The sequence below is a fragment of the Mytilus californianus genome, unplaced genomic scaffold (genome assembly GCF_021869535.1).
Source record: "Mytilus californianus isolate M0D057914Y unplaced genomic scaffold, xbMytCali1.0.p SCAF_11, whole genome shotgun sequence".
In the NCBI taxonomy this organism is placed as follows: Eukaryota; Metazoa; Mollusca; class Bivalvia; order Mytilida; family Mytilidae; genus Mytilus; species Mytilus californianus.
The window spans coordinates 56,979,566-57,000,991 of NW_026262593.1; the positions used below are offsets into that span (position 1 = coordinate 56,979,566).

The 21,426-nt window shown below is 32.3% G+C and overlaps 1 protein-coding gene across 1 annotated transcript in view; it reads left to right on the forward strand.

Moving 5' to 3' along the window:
• The window catches only part of LOC127720378 (uncharacterized), a 48,740-nt gene that overhangs the window by 14,059 nt on the left and 13,255 nt on the right, over nt 1–21,426 (forward strand). The window contains exons 11-23 of the mRNA XM_052226957.1: nt 911–948; nt 2,237–2,365; nt 3,271–3,355; nt 4,874–4,930; nt 10,295–10,407; nt 10,820–10,923; nt 11,484–11,766; nt 12,425–12,510; nt 14,355–14,403; nt 15,552–15,683; nt 18,073–18,318; nt 19,169–19,343; nt 20,493–20,658. Of these exons, the coding sequence (XP_052082917.1) occupies nt 911–948; nt 2,237–2,365; nt 3,271–3,355; nt 4,874–4,930; nt 10,295–10,407; nt 10,820–10,923; nt 11,484–11,766; nt 12,425–12,510; nt 14,355–14,403; nt 15,552–15,683; nt 18,073–18,318; nt 19,169–19,343; nt 20,493–20,658 (1,663 nt within the window). The remainder of the gene's footprint in view (nt 1–910; nt 949–2,236; nt 2,366–3,270; nt 3,356–4,873; nt 4,931–10,294; nt 10,408–10,819; nt 10,924–11,483; nt 11,767–12,424; nt 12,511–14,354; nt 14,404–15,551; nt 15,684–18,072; nt 18,319–19,168; nt 19,344–20,492; nt 20,659–21,426) is intronic.

Sequence of the window (21,426 nt, forward strand, 5' to 3'; positions counted from 1 at the left end):
TCGATGAAATACAAAGCACCTGTTATGAATATTGTTTATTATAATAGCTAAGGAAATTGAACATTATCACAGCAATGAATTTGCAACAACTCCCGAGTTGTCTAGACATGAATGAAGGTTGGCAGTAAGCAAATCAACAAATATATAGAAATATAACGTATCCAGTATCGATACCAACACAATGTGCAAACCAGTCTCTATATTTTTCAAGTCTGGCATTCAACTTGTTTTGATATTTCTTGTTTCTGTTGGAAGTGTTTACATCTTTGCATTTTTTTTATAACGGATATTCATAATGCTGACTTTAGATCAAAATTTTGGTAAATAAGGAGTTTTGATAAGAGCCATTATGTAGACTGATATTATTTAAATTAGTCAAACCTTTTTAAGAATATTAGTTAAAAGATCGGAAAAAGCTATTGTGGCAATTACTGCAGTTTTGCATGCAATGCTTGCAGTTTGAAGCCTTACTTCAAATATGCAAAACAAAAAACTTATATCTCACAGACTGAACCTAATGAACAGAAGAAGGATATTATTTGATAACATTATAATACTTTTTTATTATCGAATTCACATGGCCCTCTCTTGTTGTTAATGTTGTCAGAAATAATTCAGTTTGTTGACCACTGTATAATTAATTAAAAGGGTTCAATATATTTCGCAAATTTGATGAAAAGAAATTTTTGACAAAATTAGCATATACATTCGAATTTTTGATCTGGTGCTTTTCAGCTTCGATTTTGAATCCGTCTTCGAACGATTTTGAATTACTCGTCACTTATTAGTCTTATGTCGATGACATAAGCGTCTGCGGAAAAATTACGAGCCTGTTTTTTTTTTAAGCCATTGCATTTTATCAAGTGATTTTTTATAATGATATTGAATTGGTTTTATCTGATATTTATAGTGTGTTTTAAAGAAAAATCATCGACAGAGAGAAAGGATGTAAGTTATATTTTTAGGCCAATGGTATGTATGTCATCTTAATAGTTCGATAAATTTCAAGATGATAAACATAATTTCGTAACTTTTTTGGGATAAGTCTCTTTTGAAGTTAATTCATAAAAATATTGTTTCTATTCCAATTTTTGAACTGAAAAAGGACAGAAAATTGGAAGAAAAAGAAAAGACTGGCATAAAACTGAATTATCAATTTTTACCAGTCTTTCTCTTTTCTTTCATGTTTCTTTCATTTTTTTCAGGTCAGAAGTGAAACAACACTGTGCCAAACATAATTAAAGTATATATATTTTACAAGCCAAATGATAGGAGAAGACATGACCTTTAAGTTTATTAATGTAACGGATGTATTGCTTTCTATGATATATTATTTGTAATTGCCTGAATCGTAAGAATTGTCGTAGCTTAACCTTGTCTTGACAACTTATTAAGTAGATTTCATTGCAAACAACCTATAGCCATAAGCCGACAATGATATATATACAAATAAAGATTAAGCATATACAAAAATCGAATGAAATTATCTACTTGAAAAGGGTAAGCGATTCCTGTTCTCCTAGTGGCATCTTTCGTGTTGTTATTTTATCAACCATCCGATAATAAGTCGCTATACATGATATCATGAATGCCAAAGAGAGGACAGAAACGTACACTACACAAAAATACTTTCGTCGTCATCGCATCATATATTTTCAAAAACGTCGACCGAATCATAATTGTGTCTTTACATTTATAGACAAAATATACTTTAACTTTACAATTGGTTCAATGGCATTCTTGATAGTCGCGACCGTCTGTTTAGCATAGGTGGAAACGTAAACAAGCATGGAAAATCATATAAACTTGGGATTAATACGCCATAGACAAGTGCTACTTGAATAATATCTTAAGTCTTCATAAATAGTTGTTAGTCAAGATAGGATACATAGATGGGTGAATAGGTGTCATTTTTAGTTAAATAAGGTTCAATATTGTCGCTTACAAAATTAATTCGATTAAGTTGATTTATATACATAAAAAGAACGTACAGATATACGAACAAGAAAATGTAGAGTGAGAAGACAATGCTTTCATTGTGTCTTATGTGACCCTGTGTCTTATCATTGCCATTATTTATATTTTTTAAAGACTGATGGAAAGAAAAAAAAGTTATTTTGGATGTGTTTGTGCTTGAAAATTCATTTGTTTTTATGTTCTAATTGATTATCAGCTTTAAATGTTTATTTGTCATTTTGATATTTAGAAATTACTTGATAACAATCTTAAATTAAAGGATACATATACTAATGACTATGCCACTGCCTTATCGATGTACCTTTTGAAAAAAGGAAAGTGGACAATTTCCAAAAAAGATATGAGAAAACTATTTAGTCAGAAATCTTTGGAATACATCTACGAGGAGGTAAGAGTTTTATTGTTGTTGACCTTTTACATAAGTTTCGAAATTTCAACAATCTAGCTAATTTCGGAGTATAAACTAAAGCAGTTACCATGAGGCATATATGTGAAGACAATCCAATTAGCTAGGTTAATTGGAATATACATAATGCCCGAATACGTTCTGAAGCAGTGCATTCTCCTTCAGGTTTACAAGACCACAAATATATACAAGGTGCGAATGAATAAAACAGAGACAACAACAAAAATGCACTCAACAACTAACGCCTATAGATTCAGCGATGATGAAATGTATATGCCTTTGATTTAATAGTCAATTTTTTTATTAATACTTAAAAGAATGATAAGTCCCCGAGGAAATCGCAAGTCCAGTAGCCAATACTTTGGTACTGGCATGCGAATATGGATAATGTTTGTTAAATTTTGCTACTGTACAATTTTGAAATTTGTTTTATTTTTAAAAATATATCTTCCTCAAGCAAAGCTCTGATTCCCTTCTCGGTCTAGGCTAAGCTGTTTGTTCTCTTTGGTTCTTACGTCCTTCATTTGAAACACATCTTTAATTTTCAAATGTTATCGCCTCGAGCATCACTGAAGAGACATGTATTGTCAAAATACGTATCAGGTGCCGTAAAATTGGTTCCGTTGGTGTTATTATTACCATCGGGTTAATACGTTCGCTCCTACTGTATGTTTAATGTTGTTTTCAAAAATAGAAACTTTAAATGTGCCTAATGTAAATAAAATACAAAAACAACCAGGTCTTCAAATTTACACAAGATTTAATTGACAATTAAGATTTAAACGTCGTTTCTTTCAATTGATGGGTGTGCAACCAAGTCCAGGACACTCAGTTCAATCTATGAATTGTCAAAACTAAGGTGACACTTTATATTTTGGGTTTTTTAGGTTGTGACTTCCGAATTTATAAAGAAATTATGTCGCAACCAGGATGCCTTTTCCAGATTGGCATACAAACTTCCTGAACACTCAGGTAAGAATCAATTGATATGAAAAGTAGTATAAGAATAGAATGAATAACAAATGAAGTAAATGTCAATAATATAACGAACCAACGGCACAAAAAAACTTCGTTCTTCGACAATTAGCATCATGAAGGTATTGATACAATATGCAACGCTCTAAGTCGTCCGAAAACTAAAAAGTTTGCAGTGAATTAAACAAAGACTACCAAGTGTCTTTTGAAAAAAGCTAGTATTAACTGAAAACTTTTTGAAACTTCTAAATGGGGTAAAAGGGAAAGTGACAGAACCATGCCGTCTTCAACTCAAAAACTGACCATGATGTCTGTACGTTTTCATCGATTGTATACAGCAATGATATAATCAGTATGTCAAGACAGCATCTTATAATATGTCAAAAAACTATACCAGATTAAAGTGCCAACACAACACACAAGAACATTTAAGTCATGCTCATGTTTATAAAAAAACAGCCGCATAGTCATGATATTTATCAGGAAGTATATAAACCTAAATAGAAAGAGGATAATCCATAAACTTGATAGTTTTGAAATAATACCATCTATATAAAGAGACGGAAGATATTAAAAGTATGCTAAAAAGTAATTAGTTAAAGGGAAACCAACAACGATATCTCAAAACAACAAAAAAACGGATTCTATGACAAGACAAACACAACATATAGAAAAAACAAGACTTATAAAAATTAAAACTAAAAACCGAGCAACACGAACTAAATCATAAACCGGGGTATATTTAGATGCTATGGAATGTTAAGTCTATCATGCCCCACTAGTGCCACAAACTCTGTATGTCATGATAAGATTAAATTGGATGGACACATCCCATTCAGTGATATCAAAATGGAGAATAAGAGGACTGGATTTTGGTATTGACAACTGAAACATATTCATGTGTGACAGAACGGCCGTCCTAGTCGTGATGACGTCTGTACAACTTTTGAAGGGAAGACTTCATCTTTCAAAAACCTTTTTGGTTTTAAAGCTGCATTGTAATCACCAACACATTTCAAGGACACCATAAGAAAGAACTGATTTTTTTTAATATCGTATCAAATGAGGGATATAAAATCCATATGCAGGCACCGCTTGTGTGTCGTTACATGGAAATGGGAAGTTTGAAATTTGAAAGCTCAAATCATCTCTTTTGTTCTAACGTGGTATCCTCAACCTTATAGCCCATTTCTATATGAGAGTAAAGTTCGGGACAGATTTAACTGAATATGTGGTATCCTTTCGTACAAAATCGATGGGATAGGTGCTTTTAACATACTAGTATATTAACTGAAAAAAAAAGAAATAGTAGAAAGTGACGTTAAGGGATAATTCTAGTTTCTTTTCGTTCTTCTAAGTGCTGTTTTGACCTCACAATGTTAACCCATTAGGAATGCATACACACGTGTTCTTTTCCGCGTAGAGCCTATTGTCTGGGATAATAAAAGCTCGACTGAATGCCTTAATATTTTCATGTTGCATTTCAAATTTATTATTTTATTTTTTTTCCGATAGATTTTGTTTGTGAGATCAATAATGAAGAAACAGTACAGATTGAACGGACAACAAAAGGTGAGAATATTTTTTAGAAATACGTGACACTCAATGTCAGAAGGTGTCTTGAAATATCATGTTGGGAAATAACTATGGTACATTATAAGGACAATTTATTTATATATTCTTAGTCCAAAATGTATCGTTTTGAAAAAAATTCTACTGCAGTTTCTTCAGTTATCTGACACTACACAATCTTATTTATACGGCAATTCTTTCTGGCGATGTTTCTGAATATTTTAAAGGAGTTGTGAATGATTAACCTAATAATTATCATGTTAAGATACTATGGAACGCCTCAGCTGTCTTATGTGGAACTCTGATATTACTTTATGTTGTTTTATTATAACTTGATGATATTTTGTCTTTACTTAATATGGTTTTGGCATTACGTAATGATGTTTTGATATAACTCAATATGGAATAGTCATTACTTAATGATATTTCGATATTACACGATATGGTTTCGTATTGACTTGATATAGTTTTGTCATTACTCAATATGGTTTTGTCATTACTCGATGTGGTTTCACCATTATTTAATGTGGTTGTGTCATTAGTCAATGTTGTTTTAACATTACTTGATGTGAATGTGACTTAACGTTATGTAGTTGTTTCATTACATGATGTGGTTTTGTTATTTTGTAATGATGATTTGCCTATTCTTTATATGGTCTTAACATTACGTAATGATGTTTCAAAATTTGACGATTTTACACTACATGATGTGTTTGTTTCATTATTTGAAGTGGTCCTGTCATTCTTTGATGTGGTTATCCCATTACTTGATGAGGTAAAATCACGTGACCAATTCGGAAAAAAACTGTTCTATTTTTAGATAGATTTCCATGTTGTATGTGCCTTGGATGAGTGTGGCCATCCATCGAATTAGAGTTCAATTTAAAGTTAGGGTTACTGTTTGAGTACAACTTTGAGTTAGTCTCCGATTCCGAATAATTCAAGTCATTATTAGAATTAAAGTTTTAGTTAGCATTGAGTTTCGAGTTGGACTTCAAGTTTAAGTCACATTTAAAGGCAGAGTTCTAGTTACACCATTAAATTTGAGTCTTTTTTGAGTTTGAGTATGATTCGAATTTAGGTCTCATTTAGATTAATTAAGATTTTGAGTTGAAATTCGTGCTTTTTTATATGAGTACGTAATTAAATTTTCTGTCGCGGAACAAGGACTTTTGCTCGGGATTCCAAAAAGAGGGCTCCGGGGTATGCGTACAAAAGATAAACAATGTTACAGTATACAAAACGCAACATAGAAGTTGAAATAAAGTTAGATGTGGTGTGATTGACAATGAGACAACTATCCACCAGAGTTTAAATGCAGTGGATGTAAGAAATCATATATAGGCAACCGTACAGCCTTCAACACACCATATAGTCAGCTATAAAAGGCCACCATACACCATGTGAACAAATTCATTTAACCGCTTATACCCCAAAAATGACAAAAAAAAAGTTCAATTGTCTCCCAAAAGAGCAAAAGATAATAAAAATAAAAACCCTGACCACATGCACACCTTCAATATATGTACAAACAGCCAGCAGAGCGGAAACTTCCTAGCATTCAAACTGTAGGAGGGGTTATCTTGAAACGCTCTTCTTATGCAAGTAAATTTACCAAAAAATTACAAAGTTCAACTACCTCCCAAAAGAGCAAATATTAATAAACAGTAAACCCTGACTACATGCACACCTTCAATATATGTACAAACAGACAGTAAAGAGAAAACTTCCTAGGATTCAAACTGTAGAAGGAGTTATGCGGAATAACTATATACCCATAATGGGACGGACAGACGGACGGACGGACGGACAGGGGTAAAACAATATCCCCCCCCCCCCCCATTTTCAGTTGTGGTGGCATACAACAGTTTCATTTGGCTGACTCAATAGATCGGTATGACTGGGTAATATAAATCCATCGAGGTGATCTCGGATGCTCCAGAAAGGCACCCGTCGTGTTATTCGAGAAAGTACAAACCCAGTGATTTGGTTTTATTTGGTAGTTCACATTCAAGAAAAAGATGACGGTATTATGGTTACGACCACTGGAACATGTCCGTCGTCACATGTGAAACAGATATTCCAAAAAGTTTATTTTTCAATTAGTGCAAGGTAGATCAGGGAATTCAATTGATTACAAATAAAAGATTGATATTTGTATAAGTTCAAATGATCATTTACGCTAAAAAAAATTCGGAGAATTCTTATTTTATAGTATTGATGCTTTGTCGCTAAGTCCGAGCTCCCTCCCCCCGTTTCCCTGTTACTTTAGTGTGAGTTGATTTGAAGTGCTTCATTTGTTAACATTACAGTTCAAGTCGTTTGATTTGTGTCGAGCCTGCGACAGCAATGTAGCGGCAGTGAGACCAAACAAACCTATATTTCGTCGTCGATAGTGGCGTCGGCGTCTCCATCTCCATTTTTTTTGTATTTCTATTGAGTTTAACCTTTCATTATACATGTTACTAAACACGTATGCCATTATAATTTTGTACTTTTAGAATATCATACTGTATTTGTTTACCTCAACTATTGTTTCTGTATTTATATTGTATGTTTCTCTGTAAACTTGTAATTAGTTTTTAGAGAATAAAGTATCTATCCATCTATCTATCTATCTATCTATCTATCTATCTATCTATAGATCGTAAGGTTTCTAGTTTTTTACATTTTTCATTTCGGGACCTTTTATAGCTTACTATAGGGTATGGGTTTTGCTTATTGTTGAAAACCATACAGTTTTGTTTTAGTTAAATAAAACCGAATTAAACTGTTTTGACATGATAAATTTGTAAACCTCCAGAAGTGTTTTAAAACTTGTATAGGAGTATAGGAGTTATTCCTCAATTTCAAGAAAAAGCATCTACAGAAAAACATTTTTTTTTAATTTTGTTTTTACCGATAAATGTATAGATATATGTACAGCCGATCAACATGACGCTTTTACACTTACAGCAGCAATATCAGGCGAGACATAGGGTTCCGTCGAATATTTAACAAATTTATTACAAAAATACTGCTTCCGTTTGAGAACTTAGGATAAAAACAACAAGACAAAGTGGTTTGGGGATATCCCAAATATGTAAGAAATACTGTAAACTTTTTAATACTTTTTTTCTTATTATTGTCTGCCGGTTACCTTTTTCATACTAAACAACTCTGAACAACCACTCGAACTTTAATTTGAACTTTAACTCAATGGATAGCGATACCCATCCAAAGAACATTAAACAAATGATATATTGAAATCTGTTTAAAAATAGAACATATTTTTTTCCGAATTGGTCACGTGGTTTTACCTCATCAAGTAATGGGATTACCACATCAAAGAATGACAGGACCACATCAAATAATGAAACAAACACATCATGTAATGTAAAATCGTCAAATTTTGAAATATCATTACGTAATGTTAAAACCACATAAAGAATAGGCAAATCTTCATTACGAAATAACAAAACCAGATCATGTAATGAAACAACTACATAACGTTAAGTCACATTCACATCAAGTAATGTTAAAACCACATTGACTAATGACACAGCAACATTAAATAATGGTGAAACCACATCGAGTAATGATAAAACCACATTGAGTAATGACAAATCTATATCAAGTCAATACGAAACCATATCGTGTAATATCGAAATATCATTAAGTAATGACTATTCCATATTGAGTTATATCAAAACATCATTACGTAATGTCAAAACCATATTAAGTAAAGACAAAATATCATCAAGTAATAATAAAACAACATAAAGTAATATCAGAGTTCCACATAAGACAGCTGAGGCGTTCCATAAGATACTATTGGGCGTCTGTTTCTTCGTGTTTTCCAGGACAAATAGTAACGTAACCCTCTTAAAAGTACAAACACAACAATGCTGTACTGTGTTCGCAAAATCGAATAATATATTATGTACCTAGTAAATCAATTGTAAATTATAATCTAATTCGTCTGATTATGCACTTAAAAATGATATAAAATTATCCTTAATCCTGACTGATACCAGACTAATTGATGACAGATTATTACTAAATATTACGATGAGCACACAAAATGACTGTAGCACACATTTTGGTTTCACTCAGAGTTAGCCTAAACATGGAGCAGATAAGCAACTAAGCTTAACAGTGGCAGATTGCTAGACCTCAGTTTTGCTTTTTAATACTGATCCGGTTGTTTTATCATGTCTGCAAAACACCTACCATGTTGAAAGTTCTGCCTTGGTTATGCCCGGAGGACAAGTATGCTAGACATGTCGATACAGATTACATACATGTCTATTTTTCCCTTTTCTTTATACGTACACCCGAATATTCTAATGTTAATTCAATTTGTAAGCATAGGACATTGTTTGATATTTCATTTCCCAATTCAAACCGGTACTGATCACATGATAAATGTAAGCATGAAGTAACCAGCACTACTAATTAGTAATCTAAGTCAGCACTGAAACGGTCATGTTGATTCATTCATCTTCTAAAATACTAAACAATGAATCATTAAGTCCGGTTCGTTCAATCGGACAATTTTCAAACTGATACACTATGGTAAAATAATTACTGTTCAGGCAATTTGCTTTAAGTCAATAAAGATCTTATAAGTGTATGTTTAGACTGTTTAGTACTTACTTTAAATTACCTGTGCACATTTCCAAAATACTGACTTCTTAGTTAGCTACTGAATAGTACTGGATTGACTGCAAGACAAATGTTTGAAGAGTAATGAATTACCAACATGACATATCTAAATAATAACTAAAACGCTTTACAAGACTTAACATATAACATATATAATGATAGAAAGATCAAACTGACCGTTTCAGACTAAAATTCATTAACTACACGAAGATCAATAGTAAAAATTGGAATTTATATGGTGCAATCGGAATAGACCTTAGTTTTATTGAAGGACTGTTTACCGAAGTTAACTTCACATTTAGATTTAACTACAGAAGCCGATCTGTCAAAAGTTTTCTTTTTTAAATAATGAAAAAAGTCCTAAGACTAATTCTTATTTTTTGGTTGTCTTAATCATAGTTCTAAGACCGATCGGAGTAGCCATTAAACCTGTTGCAAACTAACTTTGACTAGTCCCCAAGTTCACTTGTTGTACAAGTTGTGATCGCAGCCATCATCTTATCTGTACGAATTTATTTCGATTAATTAACGACATTTATACTCACAGATATATCAAATATGACAATTGGATAATTGCCATGGCCATCAGAAATGAAAATATCATTTGCGTACAGGTTTGGCTGACAGTTATCAAATAAATCAGAGCTAGTGTATTCTCTTTTCATTAGGTCTTTTTCTTTTACTAATCAACTGATGCAGCATAGCATTTTTTCACAGGTAAAAGAGTACAACTTATCGAATGGGATACTGAATGTAATGGGCTTATATTTTTTGCTTTGTTGCAAAAACAGTACTGGACAGGAGCTCTTCAGCTGGTGGAAACAGGATGTGTACGTAAAAAACAATCTTTAATTTTGTTTGTATTATTATCAAAATATTGACATAAGTAAAGCGTCTATTATCAGCAAAACTATTCATTGAGAAGGTATTATCGGCCAAGTTATCAACACTTTGAATCATAAATACGTTCATTTTTTGCTCTATCACCCTTTAAGTGTTATTTGATTAATTATACTGAATTTCCTGTCATTGCTTTCTATAAAATTTCATATTCAAAGTAATAAACTATGACGTCTTGTATATACCAACCATCCATATTTAATAAAGCACACAACTGATCAGGCGTTTCCGTGAAAGGTAAAAAAGTATTGGCCATGGAAGAGAATGATTATCTCTCTCGTATTTAATAATCAAAATCTGGCATTCAGACATTGAGAATACTAAAGAAATTTATTGATATAGGTTGGGATTCACCATATTCTTGTCGGATGTGTCTTATTAGAAGACGAAGTGATCGATTGGAAAACAACGACGGCCTTAAAGGAAAAACTACAACTTTTAAAAAGGTAGTATTCTAACTAAATCAACAATATGCCAACTTGTTTAAATGTTAAGAAGGTGTATGCGCTAGTGAAACACTATGCAGTCTAAAACTGATCTAAAAAAAGTGAAATTCACAAACTATGAAATAAATAACGTAAACAGTTTAAGTTCAATATCAATGCAACAGCTTAGGTTTGATGTAAATGGATCGTTGACTAAGTATTGACATTTTGATTTGAACATGCATGTTAACAAATAGTGCCATTTCGATTTCCTAAAGCCAAATTTCAAACAATGAACTCGCTAATTTCCCATAAAGCAATCTCTATTTTTCTCGGATTGTAGATACGCTGTAAATGAATTCACTCGAAACGCATTCAGATCTATCAACATATATATTTCTGAATAGACAAATCACGAAATATACATTTCAGTACCTCATTTCTATCTTCTATTTGATTCATTTTTTTTTAGTTTGAATGCATGTTAGCTAATGTTCTTTATTTCAATTTGTTTTGTTTATTTACAATAATCTTAGGTGACATAATTATTTATGTGATAATTTTTGCAAATTAAATCATAGCGCATTTACTGAGAGAGCTATTGGTATTACGAGCTGCATTTATGAAGAAGATAAGAACGCAGAAAATAACGTTGCTAAAGAAACTGAAATTGGCAGTATTGAGAAAATTGCAGAAGACAGAGAGCTTGATGACAATATAAATCATGCTGGAAGACTCTTGTTGAATCATGGATATTTAAGGGATGCTATTAATACTCAAAACAATACCTTCCTGAAAAATGACACAGTGAGGAAAGTTTTAAACAAACAATGGTATGGTACAGAAGAAGTTGACTGGAAGGCGGTTAGTGAAAAATTAAGTTTCATTTTTATAAATTAACATTGTTTGTCTTAATTTTTCACTATAAAGTCAAAGTAACAAATTGAGAACTGGAGTGGTCGTGTCACCGTGGAATCTGTAACAATATGACAAAAATATTATGTCACAATAAATGGAAAAAATGTAAACACAGCAAACAGTAAACATCCCTTATTTACTTCATTTTACCAAGGTATTTCTACAAATAAAAGACTAGTGTTTTATAAATCATCCCAATACAAATACACAAGAATGTCTGTTATATCATGACTAACTTAAATTGCAAGTTAAGAAAAATGGCTAAAGACAGGAGTGGTTAAAGACAAGACGAAGAATGTACACGTAACAATTATATAAATAGTATAAGAAGTCAAAAGAACGATTTAAAACATTGGAACGTTAATCTATTCCAATATGAATTTTCCATATATTATACTAAATGTTTTGGAATTGAAGACTGTCCTGTGATTATATACCAAAATTTTAATCAAAGTTAGTATTTTACAAACTACACATAAGTGCGTATACATCATGTACATATTTGATTGGGAATGAAAATTTTACATATGAAAAAAGTCGCGACAGTAAGCGTATCTTTTTTTCTTCAAATTCAAATAAAATGTATTTCTTGTTCTCTTTGCAGATTTTCAGCTTTATTTTTCTTGTTGCAGCCCACCTAATAATGCTGCCCTTATTAATGATTAACATGGAAGCACGTCCATTACGTCGGTAATTTCAGCCTTTTAATCATATGATTCATTCGTTTCTATTAAACTATGTCTCTATATACATTGATGAGTACTGCTGGTACTACAGCCTGTCGATACTTTTATTTTGGAATTCCACAAATTCAGGCATTTCTTTGACTACTAAAGACGTCTCAACAATACATTCGTTGGAGGTATACTCATTGATATTTAGTCTTGGAAACATAATTAATCGGTATTTTGTGTCTTTTCTATTTTCTGTTTTTGTTTTTGTGTTAAATATAGACGTGAATTATCCCTCTCCCCCCCCCCCCCCCCCCCACTGAATGGAATGAAACCAAACATGGCATGAATGTTTCTTATAAGCTGCTGACCAAGTGTTGTTACTTTGAAGCCGATCCATCATCCAAGATGGCCGCCAGCGGGGGCCTTATTTTAACATAGAACCCTATGGGAAATACATACAAATGTCTTCTTTTAGAGAACCACTGAATGGAATGAAACAAAACATGGCATGAATGTGTCTAATAAGGTGCTGACCAAGTGTTGTTACTTTGAAGCCGATCCATCATCCAAGATGGCCGCCAGCGGGGGGACTTCGTTTAATATAGGACCCTATGGACAATACATACACATGTCTTTTTTTAGAGATCCACTGAATGTAATGAAACCAAACATGGCATGAATGTTCCTTATGAAGTGCTGACCAAGTGTTGTTACTTTGTAGCAAATCCATCAATCAAGGTGGCTGTAAACGGGGAACTAAGTTTAACAAAGGACCCTATGGGAAATATATACAAATGTCTTCTTCTAGAAAACCGCTTAATGGATTGAAACCAAACGTGGTATGAATAATTATTTTGAAGTGCTGACCAAGTGTTGTTACTTTGTGGCTGATTTGTCATCCAAGATGGCTGCCAGCAGGGGGAGTAAGTTTAACGTAGAACCCTAAGTGAAATACATACAAGTGTTTTCTTCTAGAACCACTGAATAGAATGAAACCAAACATGGCATGAATGTTCCTAATGAGGTGCTGACCAAGTGTTATTACTTTGTAGCCGAACCATCATCCAAGATGGCCGCCAGCAGGGGACTTATTTTAACATAAGACCCTATGGGAAATACATACAAATGCTTCTTCTAGAGGTGCACTGAATGGAATGAAACCAAACATGGCATAAATGTTCCTTATGAGGTGCTGATGAAGTGTTGCTACTTTGTTGCCGATTTACTGTTCAAGATGGCCACCAGGATTTTTTTATTAATTTACGGAGCCAATATTAAACCAAATTTGGCCTTAATCATTAGCATATTAGGAGGGTATCTATTATGATTTTAATCTATTTTTACATGATTTCCAACACCAAAGTAGAATCAGGTGAGCGACACAGGCTCTTGAGAGCCTCTAGTTTAGCCATGGCGTTGTCAGTTTATGTTCGACTTATGGGTTTGGACGTCCCTTTTGTATATTTCGCCTCTCTTTACATAGTTACACGCAGATGAGTACCCTGTCTTCCATACCCGGGCTACTCAATCTATTCTCAATTCATATGAGTTCGTTGTATTTTCTTTCTCATTTTTCATTTCTCGACATATGGTGTAAAGGATACAGCTGAAGAACCTTTATATTTTAATTGAGATATAAGAGAAAAAAAATATGTTCAAATTTGGTCGATATCAATGATTTTATTTTTAGCTCATTATACTTTCAACCCTTGGACCACACTGACACATAATTGTGAACATACAACTTGAACAGAATTATGAATGCAATATTCCTTATTTAGTCTTTTCGTCTTTTTGGACAAAAAATGACCTTAAAAATACAACACAATAATACTAAACATTTTATGCTTTATTATACAGGTTTTACAAGAATTACAAGTTGCCTTTCCTGAAAGTAGTTATACATATGGTATGAACGTGGATATTTTGTAGTTCTTTTTTTTCAAAGTTAAACAGTGTACACATTTATAAGATACCAATTGCTTATACCAATGTATATTTAGAATTTGTTATTTTCCTAATGAACTTACTAACAGTGGGTTGTGTTCAATGTTTCATACACGGATTTCATATATGTTCTTCTTGCCTTACGACATACCTTGATTTAAATTGAATATAAACGCCATTGTACGGTATGCACTTGATGCACACAGGATTACAGTAACCACTTATGTATTAAAGCCATACAATCATACAAGTGGGAAGTTTGGCTAGCTATAAACTTGATAAAACCAGATTTTACCCACCATTTTCTTCTGAAAATGCCTGTACAAAGTCAAGAATATGACTGTTTTTTTTCATTCGTTCCGTTGTTTGACAACGTTTGATTTTGTCAGTTTTTATTAACTTATCCTTTTTGAATTTACCTTGGAGTTCGGTATTTTGTAATACTTTTTCTTTAGTACGACATACTATGAGTAAATCGAAAGTATTCACCTAACAAAAACAGGACCAAACTGGATTATAATCTGCGTTTGAGCTATGTTGTTTTTGTGTAGAATAATATTGCTATCTGGTATACATGATACTACAAATCCTCTGCACTTAATTAAAGATAAAATGACAACACTACCAAACTATATAACATCTTCAGCATAATTTCATAAATAACAATTAGAAAATACTAAGTTGTCCTTAGAACGTTCCAAAGCTAGTATATTCTATTAGATATGTTCAAGGTCATACACCACTATCAATATACTCTATAATTATCATACGACATACTAAATATCGATTATATCAAAAGTATTCACCTAACAAAAACAATATGAAATTAGATTAAAATCTGCGTTTGAATTATGCTGTTTTTGTTTAAAATAATATTGCTTTCTGGTTTACACTGTACCACAAACCCTTTACCCTTAATCAAAGAGAAAATAACAACACTACCGCAATGTTTAACTAATAGGACATACTTTCAATAATTATAGTTAAAAAATACTAATTGTCTAAAAAACGAGTCAAAGCTAGGATCTTTTATTAGATATGTCCAAGGTCATACAGAACTATCAATACATTCTATAACAGGTTAAAAAATTTTGTTTATCAATGTAACAGCTGGGATTCTTAGCTCTCCTGATTGCATATGCATACATGTTGCTGTTCGACTACAGTGATAAGGGGATCACCTCTTCTGACTGTTTTATCATAGTGTTGATAACTAGTTTTGTGGTGGATGAAATCAAGCAGGTATGTGTTTTTAAGGTCTGATATGTCTGAATTTAGACTACACATTTATTCTGAATATGGTTTTGGCTTAGGAAGTTAATTTTACTCTCAAATTTATACTAATAATACGCCTAATTGAATCACATAACTGATAGCACACAACGTAAGTTTTTCTTGATAAACACTGATGTCGCATGAATCGTACACATATTTTCAAAACGTTTGCTTAAATTGACACTTTACAAGTACTATGATTTGTAAATGACAACATGACTGTTACATTTGGTGGATATGTTTAGGAAATATACAGACGGTAGTCCTATGAAAACGTTTTGTTATCATCTTCTCGTCGATTTTTACCTCAACTAGTAAATGGTAGGCTTCTGACATGGGTTTCTCAAGAAGAAGGTAAAGAAACTTAAATGTTCCATTTAGATATTGCCCGTTTTACACTGAATAATTAATTGCTAGCAATAAATTATAAAGGTCGGTAGAGAACTAATCTTTGAGAAAAATCTGTTGACTTCAGTTTACTCATCGTCCACTTGCCACATCATTGTAATACAGTTTCGGAAGAACTGAACATAGAGCATATGTTCACCAGTGTATATAGATTGTGCGTTTACAATTCAATTTAAAAGAGCTTTTGCTGTTTCTTCCCTATATATAACTCGTTGATGAATATCAATGACTACAACATGGAGTGGATCGTTACTTGTCACTAGGAGCACTGCAGGTGTCACTAGATCAGCAGACACGACTCGTCTTCCGGAGCACTCCAGTGCATCAATTAGTTTTTTTGGTCCCTGTTGCTAAATTTGGGGTTTTGAAACGAAAATTCATTAAGGAAGTACTGCCATCAATATTAACATCTGAAATTAGGTTGGCCTCTCTAATTACATCTTAATATAAGAATATCATCTTCTTTTTTATTAGCTCACCTGGCCTAAAAGGCTTTTCTCATCACTTGGCGTCCGGCGTCCGGCGTCCAGCGTCCGGCGTCCGGCGTCCGTCGTCGTCCGTCGTCGTTAACTTTTACAAAAATCTTCTCCTCTGAAACTACTAGGTCAAATTTAATTAAACTTAGTCACAATCATTATTTGGGTATCAAGTTTAAAAAATGTGTCCGACAACCCCACCTGCCAACCAACATGGCCGCCATGGCTAAAAATAGAACATAGCAGTAAAATGCAGTTTTTGGCTTATATCTCTGAAACCAAAGCATTTAGAGTAAATCTGACGGGGTAATATGTTCATCAGGTTTAGATCTATTTGCCCTGAAATGTTCAGACGAGTCAAATAACCCGTTGTTGGGTTGCTGCCCCTGAATTGGTAATTTTAAGGAAATTTTGCAGTTTTTGGTTATTATCTTGAATATTATAATAGATAGAGATAAACTGTAAACAGCAATAATGTTCAGCAAAGTAATATCTACAAATAAGCCAAAATTGTCAATTCACCCCTGATGGAATTATTGCCCTTTAATGTAAATTTTTAACAATTTTTCGTAAATTTTTGTAATCTTTTCTACAATTTTCTCCTCTGAAACTACTGAGACAAATTTAACCAATCTTTGCTACAATCATCATTAGGGTATCTAGTTTAAAAAATGTGTCCGATGACCCCGCTTGCCAACCAACATGGCCGACATTGCTAAAAATAGAACATAGGGGTAAAATGCAGTTTTTGGCTGATATCACTGAAACTAAAGCAAAAGTATAATGGTTGCATTATTTGATGCATCAATTGTAAACAAAGATATCAGGTGAGCGACACAGGCTCCTTTGAACCTCTAGTTATTGTAAGTTGAAACAACTTTCTATTCAATTAAAAGATTCAATTTGATTTCGTATAATGAAAACATATAACTAATTTGAATTTATGTTTTTTGTTTATTACATTCTTAAAAAAAATATATCACATTTTATTTATGTTTTTTAAATGCAATAACGAAACAGGTTAACATATTTTTGTCTATGAAATAAAACAAAAAGATTAAAATACAACAAAACTATGCAAGAACGATAACATTGTTAGAAAGTCCATTCACCAATACAGCTTCCAGTAAAAGTTAATAACATTAACAATCACTCAGAGTTGAAAAGACAACTGAATCCAAATGCCGCAATATACTTCAGGAATTTTAAAATCAAAAATCAGAATACGACAGTTGTGCATTTTCAAAGTTAAATTAAACTAAAATACATAAGCATACACGCAAACTTAAAGGATGGTGATCAAGAGAAAATATACATTTAATCGTATGTCATGGTTCCTTTCATTTGCCTTTCTAAACGTTTTACAATTCTGTTCTTTACCATGTAAATTGACAGATAAAAAACACGTACAAGAAGATAAATTGTAATTTTGCTTAAATAGCTCTTGTTTCACCAACTTAACTATATTTTAGGTCATTGTTGCTTTTCTAAGAGGACAATTGAAAAGCTATGCAAGTGATTGGTGGAATACATTAGATTGGTTATTCAATATAGCATACATGTTAGGAATGCTACTGAGAGCTGGTGAAGGGTCCGGATTCCGCAATACGTCAAAATGTTTATTACTTTTAGCATTCATGATTCTTTGCGTAAGAATACTAAATATATGTTGCATGACAGAGTTTTTAGGACCAAAGTTGGTTATTATACGAAAGATGGTATGTAGGATTCTTATGTATACTAATTACTAAACTTACTACTGTTTAAACTTTAAATAACTAAAGAATTAAAATTCTATTTAAATACAAATATGGTACGCACTTCACATGTTTTATGACTTGTTTTAACGAACATAAGAAGAAATATAACTTGTCCGTTGCTGCTTGCAGTAAAAATTCCATTTGTGTTTTGAATGTAAAGCATTATTACAAACGTCATTGCATCGACATTGTTATTAGTATTTTGTATGATTCTTGTAAAAAGGTAAACAAAACCAGTACCTATGTATCAGTTGATATGTAGAGAAAGATATCACATTACAAGTACAGCCTATAACTACCACCTGAAGGTAAAATGGTATTAAACTCAAAGTACCAAATATGAAATCGAATCAAAGCCTATAAAATGTAAATATAGATGTCCAAAAAGTATTCTTTAATTGATGTTCAATTGATATGGTTAGTTTATATTGAGTGACATTCCAAGTTGTAGTTTCCCTGTGATGTTCCCCCCAATGCAAGATATAAAGCTTTATATTTTAGATAGTGTAGTGTGGCGTGGGCTTTTTTCTGTTCTTTGGTCGTGTTGTTGTTGTCTAATTTTTGACACATTCCCCGTTTCCATTCTCGATTCTAAACTTTATTTTATCTCATTTTGTCTCTATTTTTGAAATCCTTAATTATATTCCCAGTAAATGTTAAAACCGGGTAGATCATTGTAGATTGCAATTAAATAGTAATCTTTGATTTGAATGACGAAAAACAATGTACATATAATATGTTTTCCTTCTCTGATATAAATAACCATAGTCAAGATAATTTTTGGTTGAATTAAGAAATTTTATTTCAGATTAAACAAACGGTTGCCTTTATGATTATTATGACTGTCATAGTGGTGTGGTACAGTGTTTCCTTTCATGCACTTTTATATCCAAATTCTGAGTTCAGCTGGAGCGAGATCGAAAAAATTTTGTCAAATGGTTATTGGATGTTATTTGGAGAACTGAACTCAGATGGTGAAAAAGGTATGAATCTATTTATACTTCTATAGCTAGGAACTACAATTTCTCATAACTCACACCTAAGTATATGAGATGGTCTTCTACGAAAATACAGGTAGTCAGTCATCAAGATCTACATTTGAGAAGATATAGCATATTTCGTTCTCCTTCATTTCGGATGTATGATTTTGTTCAGTTTGTAAGCTGTTTTTTATATTTTCTTTTTTTCATTTATGTATACATAAGTTTCATTGGTTCATAAGTGTTTCTCGTTTCTCGTTTTTCATAAAAATTAGACCGTTGGTTTTCTTGTTTGAATTGTTTTACACTTGTCATTTTTGGGCACTTTGTAGCTTGCTGTTCGGTGTGAGCCAATGCTCTGTGTTGAAGGCCGTACTTTGACCTATAATTATTTACTTTTTACACATTGTGACTTCGATGAAGAGTTGTCTCATTGGCACCCATACCACATCTTCTTATTTCTATATAATAACATGATTAAAGAAGACCAAATAGTATAATGATAATATAATGCCATCAAGAAAAGAATTATTTTTTTCTTTGTATCATCCTTATCACGCGAATGGTATTTTTTTTTAAATTTGGTTAAAATCACGCATGAAATGATAATTGTATGTCATTCTCCAATTTTGAAATGTCAATTAGCCGTATATACATTCATTACATGGTCACAAAGGGACCAACCAAATGACGTAGACAGTGGTATTTGTTGTTTCTAAATTAAATTATTTATTTGACGGAAATGTTGACGGTTTATTCAGAGGTAAGAGAATATAACTATAAGAGTTTTAATAATGTTGTTTCGACACTGACATGCATTATAACATATATTTTTCAAATTCCCTGTTCAGAAATTTGTTTTATAAAAATGATAAATTATATAAAAAAAGGTTTCCACCCCTTTTGATCAATTTGATCTTGGATAATTGTTTTTTTTTTAAGTTTTTTTTTTTTCATGTATCTACTCACATTAAAGCGTATTTACGGTTCCGTTACTTACAAATGTTTGGGTTTGACCTGTCCCGATGAAGATAAATTCAATAAATCGCTTTGGACGCACGAAATGTATCAAGTGTTTACTTCATTTACGATGTATGTCGGCAATTGTGTCTCTGTTTCTCATTTTTTTCATTTTTCATTTATTTTCATCAGTGACTGGACGGAACAGTACCAGTACAATCAACAAAACGATAGACGAGAATGATAATTTACAGCGATCTGCTACAAAACTTGGTGAAGACCTCACGCCTTACTTAAAAGCCTTATATGGATTGATAGCAGTAGTCTTACTGTTAAATCTACTGATAGCTCTGTACAGGTAAACATGACATATTAAATGCGCAATTTAAAAAAAACTAAAATCAATAATATTCTTTATTCTTCGACTCTTTGTATGTAGTATTTTTATTTAAAAAAAAACACATTTTTACGGTATCAACTTTTGTAAACTTTTCCAACACACTTTTCTACTCGCTATATATTCCATAAGGCAATGATGAGTGTGTTCTTTGAAGAATGAATTTACATTGATCCTTTTTATTATGTCTTAACCACTATAAGAAGCGTTCAGAGTCAAAAGACTTACAACGTTGGATGAATACAAATAAAGCGTAGTTAGATTTCTCGTTTGAATTGTTTTACATTTGTCATTTCGGGGCCTTTTATAGCTGACTATGCGGTATGGGTTTTACTCATAGATGAAGTCCGTACAGTAACCTTTAGTTGTTAATTTGTGTGTCATTTGGTCTCTCTAAGAGAGTTGTCTCATTGGAAATCATGCAATATCTTCTTATTTATATACTTATAACCAAAAGTCATAGAAAGAATAGGCAAAAACGTTTACAATTTAGGATAAACCTTTCCGTAGGAAGATGCAACCTAAGATCGTTTACACTTTCAAATTATTGCAGGCTGGATGAATACAAAACATTTCGTACAATATATCATTACCAATGGTCAATGCTCAAACGATGGTACTTTTGGAGACTAATAAGTTTTCTTGGTGGAAGTAAATCAAAGTAAAATATGTATCCCGTGTATCTAAACTTTGGTAGATAGTTGTCTCATTGGCAATCATATAACATCT